This window comes from Artibeus jamaicensis, unplaced genomic scaffold (genome assembly GCF_021234435.1).
Source record: "Artibeus jamaicensis isolate MK-2021 breed Jamaican fruit bat unplaced genomic scaffold, CSHL_Jam_final contig_419, whole genome shotgun sequence".
Taxonomy (NCBI): domain Eukaryota; kingdom Metazoa; phylum Chordata; class Mammalia; order Chiroptera; family Phyllostomidae; genus Artibeus; species Artibeus jamaicensis.
In genome coordinates this window covers 2,231,360-2,249,745 of record NW_026521824.1, presented here as the reverse complement: position 1 = coordinate 2,249,745, position 18,386 = coordinate 2,231,360, and the positions used below count along the sequence as shown (strand labels likewise).

At 53.6% G+C, this 18,386-nt stretch overlaps 1 protein-coding gene across 3 annotated transcripts in view; it reads right to left on the bottom strand.

Annotated features, from left to right (window-relative positions):
- Positions 1–2: 2 nt before the first annotated feature.
- The window catches only part of SLC5A10 (solute carrier family 5 member 10), a 78,577-nt gene continuing 60,193 nt past the window's right edge, over positions 3–18,386 (bottom strand). For 2 of the 3 annotated variants that reach the window (XM_053665675.1, XM_037163213.2), the window contains 6 exons: positions 12,554–12,661; positions 4,856–5,006; positions 1,130–1,298; positions 755–970; positions 456–513; positions 3–336 (listed from right to left, as the gene is read on the bottom strand). In XM_053665675.1, the coding sequence (XP_053521650.1) occupies positions 239–336; positions 456–513; positions 755–970; positions 1,130–1,298; positions 4,856–5,006; positions 12,554–12,661 (800 nt within the window). In that variant the 3' untranslated portion in view covers positions 3–238. The remainder of the gene's footprint in view (positions 337–455; positions 514–754; positions 971–1,129; positions 1,299–4,855; positions 5,007–12,553; positions 12,662–18,386) is intronic. The other variant, XM_037163212.2, reaches the window with a different exon arrangement.

Sequence of the window (18,386 nt, the reverse complement as noted above, 5' to 3'; positions counted from 1 at the left end):
AGTGTGAGCACATTCATCAGAAATCTAATTCTCTTTCCACTTATGACTACCATTTTTTAAGTGTCACATTCTTTCCTCCCTGATTTTTCAGGGTTCTGCTTTGCCGGGGGTGGCCAGTCTCTGGCCCTGACCTGGTTGCCATGCAGACGTGAGGGATTCACCCTCTGTGGCCTTGGTGTCCTCACTGGGGAGGGGCCCGAGGCCCTGAGGACGCCCACCTTCCCGCCCAGGGACGCGGTCAGGCAAAGTAAGCATAGAAAAAGATGTTGATGCACATGAGAAGGATGGCGTTGAAGCCACAGACACGGGCCCAGAAAGCATGTTTCTGGGCATCACCTGGAGGGGGTGGGAGAGAAACAGACCAGGGTCACAGGGCCGCACCCAGTGCCACGTTTTTCCCAAGCCCCAGTCCCAGGGCTGGGAGTGAGGGGGAGTGCCTGGGGTCACACGCATACCTGCTTTGGCTCCCAGAAGCAGGTTCGGAGCTAGAGTCCACCAGGTAAGGTTCTGGATCTGCAGGGAATGCACACTGATGGGGCTGTGGCAGGACTGGGGTGGGGTGGGGGTGGGCCCAGACAGGATCAGGGGTCAGGGGTGAAAAAGGACAGCTGAATACAAAAAGGCTCAGGGGCCAGGGTCAGGGCCAGACAGGGGTTGAGGTCAAGAACTAGAAAATTCTTGAGTTGGAGGGTCAGGAGCCAGAATGAGTCAGAACTTGCTAAGGGTCAGGTGTCCACAGTAAGGGCAGGCTTACCTGAGCTTCCTGGGGTGGTGGAGTCAGCAGGCTCCCAGCCACCACCACAGCTCCACTGAGGGCGAAGAGGGCGACAGCAAAGTGTAGGTAGTGGAAACTTCGAAGGATGGCAGGCCGCACATCCGCCTCACCACAGGGTGGGACCGGGTAGAGGAATTCCAGCACCAGCCTTGCGGCACCCACTGCCAGCCCCACCATCAGGCCCCAGAAGGCCCCCTGTGGAGGAGGGGTCAGAGCAGCCAGGCCACGGGAGAAAGGCCGACACCCCGGGCACACACACACACGCACACACACACACACACACACACACGCCACGGCAGGGGCAGAGCTCCACCTGCCCTCCGGCCTTCTCCCCGGCTCTTCTCCCCACCCCACCTGCTCATTGGCACGCCGCCAGAAGATGCCCAAGGTGAAGACTGCAGTCACTGGGGGCGCCAGGGAGCTGGTCACCGACTGCATGTAGATGAAGAGCTGCCCACTGTTGGAGCCCTGCAGGATGGGGATCCAGGCCACGCTGACACCGATGAGCACCACAATGACCAGCCTGTGGGCAGGCCACAAGGGGCTCAGCAGCAGACCCTTCCCTGCCCTACACCCCCCGCCCCTGCTCCCCAACACCTGCTCCCCATCGGTGCCCTGCCTCACAGCTCCAGTCTCCCCCTTGGCCCATGGCCCACTCCTCCCGCGGGAGGCCAGTCCTGCCCTCCCAAACCCTTCCATGAGGCCTCCAGCAGCCTCTTCCCCACCCCACCCTGCCTCCCTCTGGGCAAGGGCCCTCCAACAGCAGAGACACACTTCCTGTGTCCATTAACCTAACTGTTCAACGAGAGCCCACCTGACAACAGGGCGCTGTGCTAGAAGCCCCGTGTCGGTGAACAGCGGGCCCTGGTCAATGCGGAGCCTGCTCCCCTACAGTCAGGGCTGGACTGTGGGAGCCCAGAGGAAGCACCATTCCAGGAGGACTTCTGGAAGGAGTGGGCCCTGGAGCCTTGAAGCAGCAGGCAGCTCAGCTAAAGGGATAGAGCTTGGGCGGAGTGTTCCATCTACTCCTCCCCGGCTGAGCACCCCACCCCTCTGTGTAAGTTGGGTGCCTCCCATCCCTAAAGTGGGTGGTGGATGAGACCCCATGGAACCCTGAGTGGGACAGCAGGGGTGCACCAGGTTGTGTGTGCAACTGGGGTGGGTCCTCCTGAGGCAGGAGGTGAGAAGTTAGGAAAGTTCCTGGGCAAGTGGAATGGGGAAGCTGAGACAAGAAAATTAAACAAGGTTCAACAGTTTGAGCAACTTACAGGCAGCTGGTGAATCCAAAGACCTTACCCTCCCTGACCAAGGACCCTTGAGAGCAAGTGGCTTACACTGCTCCTCCGAGCCCAGAGCACACATGGCCTCCCTGGCCACAAACCACAGGGACCCCAGGAGACAGGAATGCTGGTGCTGACAGACAGGACACAGGAACAAAGGGAGCAAACTTGGGAAGAGGTTGCGCGACTCCCCTTTCAACCCCAACCACCACCACCCTCCCCTCCTAACCCCCCACCCCCGCCGCAATGCTCTCCCTAGGAGTTCCCCCTCCCAAATCCCTGTGGTTCCCCTGTATAAACTTGCTCCTGAGAGCACAAGGGGAAGGTGGGTGTTAGGGTTTTTACCTGCCCCCTTCTCAGCGTGCTGTCCTCTGAGGTTAACAAAGCGCGATTATAACCCAATCCCTGTCTCTGCTTTCTGGAGAAGTGGTGACCAAAGCCCAAGCCTCAGACTCTGCCACCCCCAGATTTCACTCCTTCCTGCCTCCCTCCCTCTTCCCTTTCCTGGCTTCAGGGAGAGGGTGGAGGCAGGAGGGGCCACTTTGATCTGAAGGGTTAAAGCTAATTACCCCTTTGTCTGGCAGGCACGGCACTGCCCTCTTCAAAGGCACAGGCGTCCCCCATGAGCATTTGTCCCACCCCGCCCTCCTCACACGGGCTCCTGGGGTCCACGCCAGACTCAGCATCTCTGTGTGGGTCCTGAGCCTGCCCAGCCCAGCCTGGCACAGGGCCCTTGTCTTCTCGCTGCCCTGTAGGGTTTCTTGTTCAGACTCAGTCACACCTGACTGTCTAAGGGACCCCAAACCTAGAGGCTTTTCCTTATGCCTGGAAGGCCCTTCTCAACTCCTCCCCCAGCAAACTTCCTCACCTTCCAAGGCCCAGCTCAAGGCCTTCCCAAACCCCGCCCCGCCACTATACTGCTGACAGGATGACTGCCCCCCCATGTCGCTCCTAAACTGCAGCCCAAGTTGCAGGGAGCCTCTCGGGCCTGAGGTCAGGGTGGGTTAGGGTCAGGAGTGGACACCCATATTGCCCATCTCAAGGCCGGGAACAAGGGAGGCCTTGGGCATTCTTCTAGAATCACAGAGAATGGAAGACAGAAGGGGTTGGGGGGAGGAAAACAAAGGAGCAGAAGGGTGGGGAGTGGGGCTGGGGCTGGCAACAGCCAGGGTCCTAGACGTAGAGTTGTCACTGTGACATCTCTGGCCACCACCCCCAACCTGATGAGACTGTGGGGCCCCCAGCATGTTCCTGCTGGGCCCTGCCCCCAGAAGGTCTCCTCCCCAGGGTTCTGGTGAGGGGTGCCTTCTGCCCCTTTCTAAGTCCCAGATCTTGAACTGCAGTTCTGCAGACCCAAGACCCCACATGGCCTAGGAAACAGCTTGAACCAGGTTCTCAGGCAAGAGGAGACTGGAGGGCTGAGGTGTATCCCAGTGCTTCAGGAAGGAGGTGTGGGAGAGCTGAACCCTTGGTACTGCACCCTTTCCACTCTGCCAAACTGGCAGATGAGAGAAGTGGGACTCAGAGAGGGGGAGCCCTTGGTCCACACAGGCTTGCACCAGGAGAAGGATGGCAGGGTGGAAGGAGGGTGGGATGGGCAGCAGGAAGGCGGGCTGGTCCCAATTTACAGGACTGCTGAGCATGGAACAGCTTTGGGAGAAGCCTGTCAGTAGGGATGGGCTCCAGGAAGGAGCCGTGAAGGCAGGAAGCCACAGGCTGGGGAGGGGTGGTCCCTGGAGGATGCCGACGCTGAGGCTGAGCCTCCTGCCAGGTAGGAGGGAGGATCCTTGTTTTGGAGGCTGCAGATGAGATCACACCCGCCCTCTGAAGGCGTGTCCCAGCAGGGCCCTTCTGACAGAAGCAGGCTGCTTTGCATCACTGGGACACTGCCTATAGCTCTGGGGGAGATCCCCCTGTCCCCACCGATGGGTGCTGTGGGCTCCTGGGAGGAGGGCGCACTGTTGGCCAGGCTAAGCCCTGAAAGGCTGAACTTCTCGACAAGCAGAGGAGGGGCCACGTGGCTCAGTGGAAGACAGAAGAGGAGGGTCCCAGGAAAGGGCCCAGTCAGACACATGTACACACCCGAAGACCAGCTCCTCATCAACCATTGCTGAGTTCACCGCAAAGGACTCCCGGTACCTGGCCAAGCATGGTGCCAGAGGGCTGTGCCAGACAGTCCCCGCCTGCTCCTGCAGCCAGGCAGGGCACAGGGAAGACATTGGACCTATTAAGGGGCCACAAGTGCTGTGAAGGAACCTGGCAATAGTCCCCTGTGAGAGCCATGGAGGGGAGAGGAGCACATTCCTTGGTTAGCAGGATCGGGCAGGATTGAAAAGGGGACTTGGAATGAGTCATGGAGGTAACAAAGAGGGGACAGCAGGCCTAGCAGGAAATGGACAGAAGCTCAGTGAGGCCACAGGTACCGGGGCCTGAGTGTGGTCATTCCTGAGTTCTGGCTTGAGGCCCTCTCTGAAGCAGATGGGGATCGTCAGGAAGGCTCAGGGCTCAGGTTTGGGGAAGAAGAACGATCACTGGGATGGTTGGGAGAGGGGACTCCCCCTCAAAGGCTCTGTTCCAGGTAAGAGGTACACCCACGAAGAGGTCTGGGGCTGTGAAGGAGTGGCCAGAGGAGCAGTGCGGGAGGTGGGATGGGCGAGATATTCTGGCCTCCTCTCTCCTTCCCAGCATCCTCTTGTTCATCTCTTAAAGTCCACTTCTGGTGGGGCCCAGGCCCCACGGGCTCGTCGTGTGGCTGGGAAACCTCTGAGCCCCTCCTGGTGCCAGCACCCACCCAGCGTACCGTCCCACCAGCAGTAGCTCCCGTTCGCCTGCCTGGGGCCGCACCCGCCTCCAGATGTCCATGGTGAAGAGTGTGCTGCTGCTATTAAAAATGGAGGTCAGTGACGACATGAGCGCAGCCATCATCACTGCGACCATCAGTCCCCGAAGACCTGTGGGTTAGAAACAAGGGTTGCTGGGACCCTGCCTGGCTTCCCCAGCCCCCAGGAGCCCCTCCTGTCTCTGTCCTACTGTGTGTGGGGGCCTACCATCAGCACTGCATGGCTGAACCTCCACCCACAAGTCCCACCAGCACACAGCCAGGTGGGAGGAGGCTGAGTTGTTTGAGGTGGTGGAACAAAGACCCAAAATCAGGAGTCTGGGGAGGCCAAGGACAAACTGTGAGAACTTCTGAATGTGCTTCTTAAGCCTGTGGCTTGCTGGCAATAATAGTCACAGCTGTAACTGCTTCTCATAGGGGATCTCAAGAGTTAGATTTTAGCTTCAGTCATAGTTGATAGGCTTAAGTGAGTGATGCATGTGTAAGTGAACAACAGTAAAGCTGCTGTTCCAAGAACTAGAATGCATGACCACGCGACTCCAGAAGGTCCACAAGCAATTCAACCTTTGTGCCCCAAGAGGTCTGCAAGTGATGGATATGGTATCTGAGTCATTGTGTTCCAGGGAGGGAACATCTGTGATGCACATAAAAATTGTTGATGAACAGATGATAAAGAAGTAGACTTCCAATCAAGATGGAGGTGTAGGTAAACACAACTCACCTCATCACACAACATCAAAATTACAACAGATAAAGAAGTGCTAGGAAAATTGTCACCAGACTGCAACTCTTACCCAATTAACCTTTTTTCCAAATCCATTACCTACCCTTTCTTCTTATAAAAAGGTCAGCTTGAGATGGGATATTAAGATGGTTTTTGAGGGTACATAACCCTCCATCTTCTCAGATCACCAGTATCTGAATAAATCGCCCGTAAAGATTCATTCCTGTCTCTGCTTATTGGTTCTGGTAGTGATAGGCAGTACAAATGCTGGCTTTTCTAGTTTCATATTCTGGAAACCCAGATGGACAACTTCAGGACTCGCCAGTAAGTCTGGGTATTTGGTGGAGGGTCCCATCGGCTGCCTAGACTGAGGGGCCCGGGGGTATGGATTTGGAGATTCCCTAGCAGCTGCCAAGTGACTTCACTGGGGGACTCTGATTCCTGGCACTCCCCATCCCCTTCACTTCAACTGAATCACTGCACTTCCTGGTTAAGGATTGAAGCCCTGTGTTAACTAAGGTGCCTACTGGTTTGTGTGATGACTTAGATATTACAGAGCTCTGTCTGGTTAAAAAAAAAAAAAAAGTGCCTTCTGGTTTGGGTGAGATTACAGAGCTCTGTCTGGTAAAATGGGGGTGGAGCCTCCATTCTGGGAAACAGCCCTTGAGGGCAAATTCTAGCTGATTGGTCAGCCTATGCTTATGAACCTAAAAAAATGGCTTTTTATGGTAGTACTGTTTGGTTTATGTATAATCTGGACTCAGGAGAATGCTGGCCACTGGACAGGTCTTAAAATTACTATACTATAGTGCAATTAGAGTTGTTTTGTCAAAAACTGGGAAATGGGAAAATGGTCTAGACAACAGGGACTTTGCAACTGTGGCAGATAGCAGAAGCTCAGGAGAGGGACCAGGGAGATCAGGACATCTGGCTGCTGCGAACATGGTCAGGGGTCCCACTGGCCCTCCAGCCCTGGGGGAGACCATCCTCCTTACTTGGCTGATGGAGCCAGAGGTGGACCCGAACCGGTCTCTCCATCCCAAATCTGTCAGGGAACCAAATTCAGTGCAGGACAAGCCCCTATTAGGGCAGGGCAATCACACTGCAAGGGACAAGGGCACTGGAAAAATGAGAGGCCCAAGTGCAGGAAAAGGAGGTCAGAGTCTGAGAACTTGAAAAACCTACAGTGGGGGGGCTAATAGTAGACCTTTTTATTGATACCAGAACAACATATTCTGTGGTCAATCGACTTCTCACTGAACTGTAATTGGAATTTCTGGAAGCCCTGAATGCACATTTTTTTCTTTGTAAGATTTGATTTTATTTATTTTGAGAGGGGGAAGAGAGAGAGATAGAGAGGGAGAGAAACATCAATGTGTGATTGCCTCTCGTGTGCCCCCTATCGGGGGACCTGCCCTGCAACCTAGGCATGTGCCCCAACGGGGAATTGAACCAGCAACCCTTTGCAGGCCAGCACTCAATCCACTCAGCCACACCAGCCAGGGCTGAATGCCAATTTCTCTTGAAGCCATTAGAATGTGCTGTGGAAGATAGAGTTTTTCTCGTCTGGGAAGAGATTTGTTATCAAAACCCTGTGCTCAAATCACTTTCTCTCCAGAATAACAGCAGCTCCCTCCAGAGCAAGCCCAGCTGCTCCTTCTGTAACCAAAGGAAGGAGGAGGAAAGCGACTCTGGCTAGAAGGAATTGAGAATCAGTGAACCCCATTGTGTGCAATGCTGGAAGGCCAGGGAGGGCTAAGCGAGCCTCCCCTGCAAAAGCTGACCTCAAACCAGGGGCAGGGGCTCCTGATAGGGAGGCAGTACCCTTGCAAAAGGAGACCCTAGAAGGGATGTGCCCAATAATTCAGAAATTTCAGGAATACGGACTCATTTGGCCCTTCTGCTCCCCATACGATACAAGATTTAAGGGCCATAAATGACATTGTACAGAACAGTATACCTGGGCACAGCCTCTGGTATTCAGTATTGGACTGAAAATATGCTTTCTCTTGCATTCCGGTTGACCAGGACTCTCAACTGTTGCTTGCTTTTAAATGGCAGGACCCGGAGTCTCGGGTCAAGACTCAGTACTGCTGGGCAGTCTTACCACAAGGCTTCAAGAACTCCCCAGTGATTTTTGGGAGACCCTGAGCCAGGACTTAGAAGACTTAAAACTAGAAGGAACTCTGTTACAATACAAACATGCACGAACCACTTGACATCTGTGGCTGTAGAGTATCAGCACAGAAGGCCCAGAATTGTCAACAAGCAATTGGGTTTCCTGGGCTCATGCTTGAACTTGGCCAAAAGAAGTCTTACTGGACTTGTCAAAGAAACTAGAACACACTGTCTAGGGGTAGCCAGCCTGCTAGAGAGCTGTGGCAGCCACCTATGAGCTTTTACAGCAAGCTGAAAAGTTTTCCTTGGGACAGCCTATCACTTTTTCTGCACCACACCAAGTGCCGAGCCTGCTGGAGCACAAGGAAATTCGTGGCTCACTACTGGAAGAATGGGCAGGCACAAAGCAATTCAAAACTGTAAGTTACTGCCTGCCTCCCTTCTCCCAGAGCCTGACTCAGTTGTGCTAATGCATGGCTGCACTGAAATAATTGATGATATTTATTCTAGCAGAATTGATTTAAAAGACGGTGAGTGTGTATCTGGAAGGAAAGAGGACTATGAACTTCCAATGAAAAGAAAACTAAACATGCAACAGAAATTTTAATTATTAGGGGCTGCTCAGGGACCTTTACAGGTGGCAGTTATGCAATGCCTGGGGCATCAGAAAGAGGACACCTACGTGGCTAGAGGAAGCAATCTGGCTGATTAAACAGCGAAACAGGCTGCTAAAGGGACATTTATGTGCCTTTGGTACCTGTTCTAGACTCGTCACAATCCAACCCTGAATATTCAACTGCAGACTTAGAGAAAGCTGAGAGCTGGGGTTATGAACCACCTACATTAAACTATGGCTCGCGGGTCCTGGAGTTCCCAAAGCCCCGTGTGCCAGAACAATCCTAAGACAGATCCCCATCAGAAAGAAGAGGGGAAACAATACCAAGGACAGTCCCGTTTGAGGACTGGCAAGTAGACTTTACCCAGACACCAAGGGTCCGAGGATGGAAACATTGTTAATCTTTGTTGACACGTTTTCAGGATGGGCAGAGGCTTATCCTACTAGAACTGAGAATTCCTCAGAGGTAGTTAAAACCTTCCTGAGGGAAGTAGTTCCTCACTTTGGCTTACCCCAGGAACATCCAGAGTGATAATGGAGTTGCTTTCATTTCAGAAATTGCACGAGAACGTTAGTAGATTTTTAGGAATCAAGGGGAGACGCCACATGGCACGGAGACCTCAGGCTTCTGGGAAGGTAAAGATGAATCACACCCTGAAGAAAAATGCAGCCAAACTGTGTGAAGAAATTCATCTCCATTGGGATCAAGTTTTACCTGTTGTCCTGCTCAGGATAAGGGTGGCTCCTTGAAATGGAATTGAGTCCTCGTGAAATTTTATATGGGCGACCTTTTCAGGCTATGATTAAAGTGGGAGATATGTGTGTAGGTCAAGAACTGGAGGTAAAGCACTATACATGAGGTTAAAGTCAGATTTTAGCTGTGATTGGAGACCTCTCCCCCACAGGTTCCATACATTCCTTTGAGCCTGGAGATAAGGTGCTACTCAAAACCTGGGCAGGATCCCCCAGAGAGCCAACTAGAAAGTGGACTGGAGCCTATGTTGAACAAACTTTCATTTCATGTCTTGTAGGTGTTTGTACTCCCCTGGAAAGATAACTGGGGACCTATGGTCACTCTAAAGGACAGAGAACTGTTTTCTTTAAAAATTCTAACATAGCCACAGCTGGAGAAGGTGCCACTTTAGTCAACTGCACTAAAACGGTTTTAGAGGAAATTGCTGGCAAAATGGTTTCTAAATGTGGAAGGACTGTTTATTCAACAGCCAAGTGATTTTTAAATAATTTTATCTGCTTTTATGTTGTTTTAGTTTGTATTTCTTTAATTAAACTAAGCTTATGGAAACAAGATAGTTAAAAACTAATGGGGGAGAATGATAGGGGAACTTCAGAGTTAGAGATTTTAGCTTCAATCATAGTTGATAGGCATAAGTGATTAAAGCTGTAACTCAAGAGTTAAAGATTTTAGTCTTAGTGGATTCGGTGAAGCGACACGTGTTATGGAAAGCCGTTGTTCCAGAAAATGGAACACATGACCACGTGACTGCAGGAGGGGACCAGCAATTCGACCCCGTGCCCGGGGGGTCTGCCCGCCATGGGGACTGTGTTCCTGGGGGGACGTCTGTGACGCAGATGAAGAATTGCCAATTAACAGATAAAGAAGTTCTGGGAAAATCACAGGGACACTGCAACTCTTACCCTGTTACCCTTCCCCCCAAGCCCCTTACCCAGCCTTTCTTCTCCTTATAAAAATGTCAGCTTGAGATGAGATGTCAAGACAGTTTCTGAGGGTACACAATGTGCCATCTTCTCTGACTGCCAGCACCTGAATAAAGTGCCCACAAAGACTGAGTCCTCGTCTCTGCTGACCATTTCTAGTAGTGATGGGCGTCAGCGATGCTGACTTTCCTGGTTTCACTCCTATTGTGGTTGGTGCTATTATCTGCCTCTCATTTGTACAGAGCTTCCCAGTTGACAAAGCACTTTCACACCCGTGACTTCATGTGATGGAAGGATTATTAACCTGTTTGACAGATGAAAAAGTAAAAGTTTAGAGAGGGGAAGACAGGTGTCCAGGGACCCACAGCAGGCCGAGGCAAAGCCCCAGGGCTGGTGGAGGAGTGAGGAAGGCCTGGCGTGCAACCCCTGGCTTACTGGTTGCACCCTGGGCAGGGTGTGGAGACCCAGCCTTGGAGGTCTTCCTGTGTGGCCGGCTTGGCAGGCCCAGGGGAGTCCCTCTCTCCTGGGCTCTGTGGAAGAGGAGCTGTGGTAGGACATTGGCAGTACGTATTTTTTCTATGCCACAGGGCATAAAAATATACACCTGCCAATAGGTTGAAAATGAGTGAGGGGTCCCCCTTGAGGTGGGTGAGGCGCTGCTGTGTACAGGCTCCTAGGGAGCCCCAGCTGTCGAGGGGCTGAGCATGGAGAGGGCTCGGTGCTGGGAGGCCTCAGGCTGCTCACCGCCCCTCACGGGTCTCAGGGCAACTCTGTCTCCAAGATTTCTCACACTTTTCCTTCCCGCGTCTAAGCGCCCACCCGCCCCTTACTTCCGCAGATTCCCTGTCTGCCTGCCTCCGCCCCTGGTCCTAGGGTCAATCTAACAGGGCCCTTGCAGAGGGCTTAGCCTTACAGATGCCACGTGCTGCCTGGTGGGGCTGCTGGGCTCAGGTTCTGCACTGAGCCAGCTGTGTGGCCTCTGGGTGCACCATGGTCCTCACTGCTCACAGGTCGGCCTGACTGGGATGGCACCCAAAGTGAGTTCAAGAAAGTATTTTCCCAAAAACACTTCTCCACCCTCCTTTTCTTGCTTAGACAGGTAGATTAACTCAGGGCTTATTCTCCACCCATTTTTTCAGACCAGGAGCTCAAGGGCTGAGGTGGGGGTGGGGGTTGTGGCCCAATAACAGCTGGGTGTCAGTGCTGGGGGGCTTAGGAAGCCCCCCAGAACAGGAGGAGAAGGCAAGACCCAGGGGTGGAAACCCACTTTGCAGCCAAGACTTTTGCCAGGCAGTTTTCCTAAATCGTTAGTTTAATCCCAGGAACAGCTCTGAGGGGTGGGTAGGTGTCATTATCTCCAATTTACAAATAAGGACACTGAAGCTCTGAGCAGGAAAGTGACATGCCCCAAATCTCTCTGCCACCAAGTGGCAGAGCCGCAGTCTGACCTCAGGGCTGTGCACTGACATCCCCTGGGAGGAGGACAGAGCAGGGTGGGCCAGGGCAGTGCACACAAAGGGTCTGAGAATCTGGAAGTGAACTGGGCTGTGGCAGGTCCAGGGAAGCTGTCTCCCCTTTTAGTTGAGGCAGGGCCCCCCACATCCTTGCTGTGGCTCTGTTGCACCCTGCTGTGACTGGACCCCCCCTCAGGGCCCCACATCACGCTGGGCGGACCACTGCCACCCCAAGAGACATGGAAAAGGCTGCAAACTGCCCCAACATTTTCCCCGAATAAGCCTCCCTGGGGCTTGAGCTCCTGTAGCTGGCAGAGTGAGCAGTGGGTGTGGGGCCAGACAAACTGCGAGCAGTGTCGCAGCCACTCAGCAGTCTTGGGCAAGCCCCACCTTGTGCCCTAGTCCCTAGTCCATAAGACACAGCTAGCAACTCTGCCTTAAAGGTGTGAAGCGGACTGAATGCCCTGGCTGCATAGCCCAGTTGCTCGTAGAATCATCCCCTATACCAGAATGTTGCAGGTTCAATTCCCAATCAGGTCACCTGCTTGGCTTGCAGGTTCAATTCCTGGCTGAGTTGCATATGGCAGGCAACCTGCCAATGTTTCTGTCTCTCTCTCCCTTCCTCTCTCTCTAAAAATTGATGGAAACGTGTCCTCAGGTGAGGTTAAGAAATAAAGAAAGAAGAAAAGCAGTTTGTAAAAGTGCTTGTCACCCAGGGGGCCTGAAGGAAGAGAAATTGGCTTAAGAGGATAAGCTCTGGAGGCAGATCATCCAGGTTCAAATCCCAGCTTTGCAGCTCACTTGCCATTTGACCTTGGCCAACTCACCTCTCTGGGTCTCAGTTTCCCCGTCTCTAAATTGGGGATGATAACAATGGCACAGAGGGCCCCCGAAAGAAAGAGGCAGGGCACTCCCACGTGAAGGCCTGGAAACAGCACCTGGCGTGTGGCGAGTGCCATGTACTTTCTATCGCGTTCCTACCTGGGCATCGCACAGCATCACACTGGATCCAGAACGGCCCCACGGACTCCCACGCTGGTCCCCCCAGCCAGACCCCACCAGAGCCTCACCAATGGGCATCAGTTCCATGACCAGCTTGGGGTAGGCGATGTTGGAGCAGCCGATCTCGGCCCCGCAGGCCCGTAGGCACTCAGAGGGCACGACGCAGCCCACGTCATCTGTGGGAGAGAAAGGCCCAGAGTCCCACAGCTGCCCCACACTGCCCCTTCAGATGCCAACGCCTGGATAAGAGAGCGGGTGGTGAGACCGGAGACACATTTTCATTGCCTCTGACCAGCTGCCACTTGGGCCTGCACCTCAGTTTCCTAGTTTAGGTTCCAAAGAGGAGGCTGGCCTCTGAGAATTATTCTGGCCGCTAAATCCCTGGCTAATCTCCCAGCTGTCCCCTGCCCTGGGGCCCCAAAAGGACAAGCGGAGGTGAGAGAGGCAAACCTCCCCCCACCCTCAGGTCAGAGCGCCAGGGCAGCAGCACTTCCGCAGCCCTCACCCTGAGCTGCCTCCGGCAACTTCCAGATGACCCTGTCACCCCACCCAGAGTTGCCCATGGGCTTAGCCTCTCAACACTTTACAAGACCCTCCATCATCCGGGCTCCTGCCCAGTGCTCAGCACTCCCCTGCTTCCTTGCCACCCTCCCACCAGGCGCCCACCGGTCAGCCTTCTCGCCCTTCCTGCACCAACCTTCCTGTCAGCTGAGACCTCACCAGCCCCCAGCTGAAGTGGCTCTCCCAGACCTTCCCCAAGGATAGGCCCCTCCTGCAGAAGTCGCCCCTCTCTGCGCTCCTGCCCATCTCCCCTCCCATGTCTCTTCCCCTCCCCTGGATGATTTGAGCATATTTACTTCTTGCCTCCTCCCCATGGCAAGGAGTCCAGGAAGGCTGGTGATTTGATGCGCTGTGGCTATCCCCCACGCAGCCGGAACAGCCACATAGCTTATCTGGCGTGTGAGCAGAGGAATTAATGAATGTTCTGGGCCTCCGCCCAGACCCATCCTGAACCCTAGGTCCCGGGCTCCCTAGCACGCCACTGGAGCAGAGTGTGCAGCAGAAACCTCAGCACTGCCCAGGGCCGCCACAGGCCTGGGGGAGGAGGGACAGTGCTCAGCGGGGTCTGCTCGTCCACTGCCCACAGCTGTTGTGGTATGTCTCTGCCTGTCTCACAGGCACAGTGTAGGTGACAAGCAACACCACCTAATCTCATTTGTGCACCAGGAAACACTGTTTAAGCACCTGTGGCTCCTGTCCCGTGGGATTTCAGTTACAGGAAAGCTCAGAGACAGACACTGACCCAGTGGTGACCAGAAGGGATGGGCATGGAGCTGCTGGGCCACAGAGGCCCACTGGGGGGTGGGCGAGTGGGCGGGTAAAGTCTCCAGGCGGCAGCCTTGAGGTTTCTGTGCCTTGGGGTTCCCTGTGCAGACAGGGCACTCTTGGGTTAAGCACTGATCCCTCCAAACGCCCCTGCTGAAAGGCCCCTCCTTAGATGCCCAACCCACAGGGACAGGGTGTGTGTCAGATCCCTTCCTCTAGGTCAGAAGGGCTGGAGCAATGTGACCCAGACCCCGTGACCCTCCACCCCAGCCACCCTCTTGGCCTCTGGAGCTTGCCAGTCTCCCAGGACACCTGCTCCTTGCCATCTGCCTCCCACTCTGATTGTGTCCAATCAGATTCGTCCCTTTCCCCTGCCTGTCCCAGGGATGGTCCCTCATCCTCCCCCTCCCTCCCTCAACCTGCCCCCAGACCCTCAGCTTTTCCTGCCTTCATCCTGCCTGCTTCACTCTGTGCCACCCAGGATCCATCTCCTCCCCACAATCCCCAGGTACCAGCTTTTCAATGCCTCCCACCCATCCTCTCTGTCCTTTCAAAATCACAGCTTTGCTCATACCACTTAGTTCTCAGGAACCCCTCCCCACCCCCCATCCCTGGAGCCCATGGCTCCCTGGGGAAAGAATCCTTTCTCAGCATTTGAGGCCCTTGACAACTTGTCCCGGGTCCTCCCATCTGGCACCTGTGCCCCAGCTCCCCTGACCTGTTTATGTTTTCTCATACATACCCAGCACTTGGGTTCTTCCAAGCTTTTGCAGATGCCTCCTCCTCCAGATGCCCCGTCCCTACCCATGTCCACTTCCTGCTTCCTGGCCTATTGCAAAGGGCTTGTGGATTCCCTGCGGATTCCCTGACTCCCCCCCCCCACCACCACTGCCCATCTGGGCAGAGTAGCTTCCTCCTAAGGGCTCTGAGGCCAAAGGTTGAATCACAACTGTTTGCTTGCACATTTCACCTTCCCTGCCATACTGGGAGCTCCCCAAGGGTAGATAATGAGTTTGAATCATTTCCCACTCCCAGGTATCACCTAGTTTGGATCTGGGCCCAGAGGAGATGTTCTGTGAACATTTGTGAATGAATGAATGAATGAATGAATGAGTGAGGAAGGAGGAAAGGCAGAGGAGGAAAGAAAGAGAGGGAGACAAAATCCCAAAAATATCCCTGAAGGAGTTCAGGCACTGTTGGATCCAGCTTCCCTCCCTTACCACCTTCACCCCCACCTGCTGTGCATGTGAGAGAACTCAGGAACACAAAGGGCATAACTTTCCTGGACACGCAGTCAGACTGAGGTCCTAGCCCAGGGCCCCATGGCAAGATCCTGGAGCCACTGGGGTCCAGCATTCAGAGGGTAGGTGGTGGGCCCCTCCTGACAAGTTCTGGGCTCGGATGGGCTGGCTATGATGCCTGGGGGACAGAGGAGGAGTCATAGCCACATAATAGCTCAGAAAGCCTGAGTCAGGAGGTTCTGGCTACGTTTATTCAGCCTGTTCCAGGCTCTAGGCGTGGGCACCACCTCTGAGCATGTCTGGCTCAGGTCACCTACCTGAGTGTTTGTGCTGAACTCCAAGAAAGAACAACCTGTCCTTTATGACAGCAGCAGAGGCAGGGTGTCCCCACTTAAACAAAGTCCCCTGAATGTGCTAACTCCATAATGAACAGTCCCCCAACAGTGAGGGCCAGGGGCCTGGGCAAGGGGCTTGTGTTGGTCTAGGAGCTTCCCCACTGAGCTCCACGTTGGCACCACACCCACATCCAGCCAAGGGCCCACCCTGGAAGACTGGGAGTTGCTCCTCTCCTTTCCTCCAAGTCCTCCCTCCCTATAGCCAATGCCAAGTCCAACCACTGGATTTTGTGATTAGGGGAACTGCACCACCTCATTGCTGAGCCTTATTTAACCCGCTCTCCTTGTGGGCAGGAGAGGAAGCTCCTAAAACCACCCATCTGCCCATGTTCCTCCTTGCTCACATCCCACTGTGGCCCTCCATCACCCGCAGTCAGGATCACCCGCTCTAACTGCCCGTTCACAGGCCTCTGGCCACTTGGCCACATCACCCCACCAAGTTCACCCCCACTGCTGGGCCTCTGTGTGTGCTGCTCCCTCCTCCTGCAACACCCTTTCTCCTTCCCAAACCCAGGGGCTCATGCTCACTCCTGTCAACTCTGTGGGTGTCTGGGTCTCCAAAGCTTCAGGGTAACATCCTCCATGGCACCAATAACTCTGTGACCTGTGTCTGTCCCACCTCCCTATCTATGACCCCGGGCCCAGGGGAGCCTGGGGCCCCATGGGGCCCAGCACAAGTCAATGCATGGCAGGCCCTGCTGGGGCTTGCTGACTGATTGAATGAAGCTTTCCCAAGCTGGCCACGGAGGGAATACCACCCTGAGGGCTGGACAAGATGCTTCCCACCCCCTATCCAGGCATGGCCATTCATGGGAGCCGGTCCATATATCAATATCACAGTGTGTAGCAGAAGAGAATCTTGCAGAATCGGGTTTGAGTCTAGCTCTCCAATCCCTTACTTTGTGACCCTAGGTAGGATGATTCTCTAAAGCTGTTTTCTATTCTGTAAAACTTTTCTAGGGACACCCATAGGCCAAAAATTCAAACTTCACCCTATACTTCACACCTTACACAAAAGTTAAATCAAAATAGATCACAAATTTGGAGGACTTCTGGTCAAGATGGCATCATAAATAAACACAGCTCACCTCTTTGCACAACCACATCAAAAATTACAACTAATATATAAAACAACCATTACTCAGAACTGTCAGAAATAGAGTCAAATGGAATTCAACTATGGATTGAAGAAACCACGTCCATCCAGACTGGTAGGAGGGATGGAGATATGGAACAGGCTGGTCCCACATCCATGTGTGGTAGAGAAAAATTCAGAAGGGATATCTGGGGAGTGAAGAGTCCCAGCCCCCCACCAGGCTCCCCAGCCTGGTGTTCCAGTGCCAGGGAGATAAGTTCCCATAACTTCTAGCTGCAAAAACCAGTAGAGACTGGTTTGGTAGAAGAAACTTCTGAGGTCCCAAGTAGTTTCTCTTCAAGAGCCTGCACATGGAGTTACTCAGACTCACTCCCTCTGAGTCCAGCACTGGGGCAGCAGCTTGAAAGGCACCAGTGGCACACAGGGAAGAACAGTAGAGGCTGGCATCAAGGTGAGAGTTGGGGGACAGCTTTCTCCCAGACAAAAAGGTGGGCAGAAATTATTGTCCCTTTTCTGAAACTTTCCCCCACAAAGCCAGAGAGCTGACAGGCTGGTGCCATATCTGAGACTCCATCAACCTAAAACTGTTTGCCTCACCCTGGAGATCCCCAGAGACTCAGTCCCACCCAACTTAACACTGTTAACAGTGGCTTTTCCATGTGAATGGCTGGTCTTGGCTTATGCTTCACAACTTCCTAAATCCTTTCAAACAAGCAACAGCCAACCTTAGTGAGCCCCCAGCTCCCTTACTTCCTGCTAAGTGGTTCCAGGCATGGTATTACCAGCAGCCAACCTAGATTCACAGCTTTACTTCACGTGGGAATCACCCAGCTCAGCACAAGTAGCAGCCATCTCAGATAACTTTATAGCTCGGGCAGGGCAGCCCCAGGCAAAATATAGGTGGAGGTTGACCTTGGCTGGCACCACCTGGGAGACCACAGGGCCTGCTCATCCAGTGGATAGCTACAGAGCACATCGGAGCATCGCCACCCTGAACCTGCACAGCTGATCCTCCAGGGAGGGCAGAGGTTGATGGTGAGTGTTCACAGCCAATCTCTGCATCTGACTAGGCTGAGTAAGTCCCTCCCATTGATCTGCCAACAGCAATCAAGGCTCAACCACAAGAGGAGAGTGTACTCAGCCCACATGAAGGGCACACACCTCAAGTACCCAGCTTGGGTGATAGTGGAGTCTGTGCCACTGGACCCTAAAGGACACCTACCTCATTAGGCCACACTACCAAGACAGGGAGTCATAGCAGCTCTACCTAATACATAGAAACAAACACAGGGAGAGTGCCAAAATGAGGAGACAAAGAAACATGGCCCAAATGAAAGAACAGATCAAAACTCCAGGAACAAAGCTAAACGAAATGGAGATAAGCTATCTATCAGGTATAGAGTCCAAAACACTGGTTATAAGGATGCTCAAGGAACTTAGTGAGGAACTCAAAGGCATAAAAAAGGTCCAGTCAGGCCCTGGATGTGTTACAGAAAACAACTCAGCCGCTTTCGGGTGTACAGAGTGGAACTTTATTTCATGCGTGGGAACTCATAAGATTCAGTCTCTAAATTCTGGGCCCTAAGCAGCGGGGGAGCAGTTATTTTTAAAGAGCAGGGGAGGGCCCATCTTTCAGACCATTACTTCTGGCACGAAAGCAGGAGGCAGCTTCCAGAAGCAGAAGGAGCAGAGCGTTATCTCTGGCATACAGATGATAAGAAGTCCAGAGAAGCCAAAAGAAAAACAAATCACTCTCTAGATGCTGTGTCTTAAAATAGCTATTAATTTCCCCCAAGAGATGGTGTGGCTCAGTGGATTGAGCACTGACCTATGAACCAAAGGT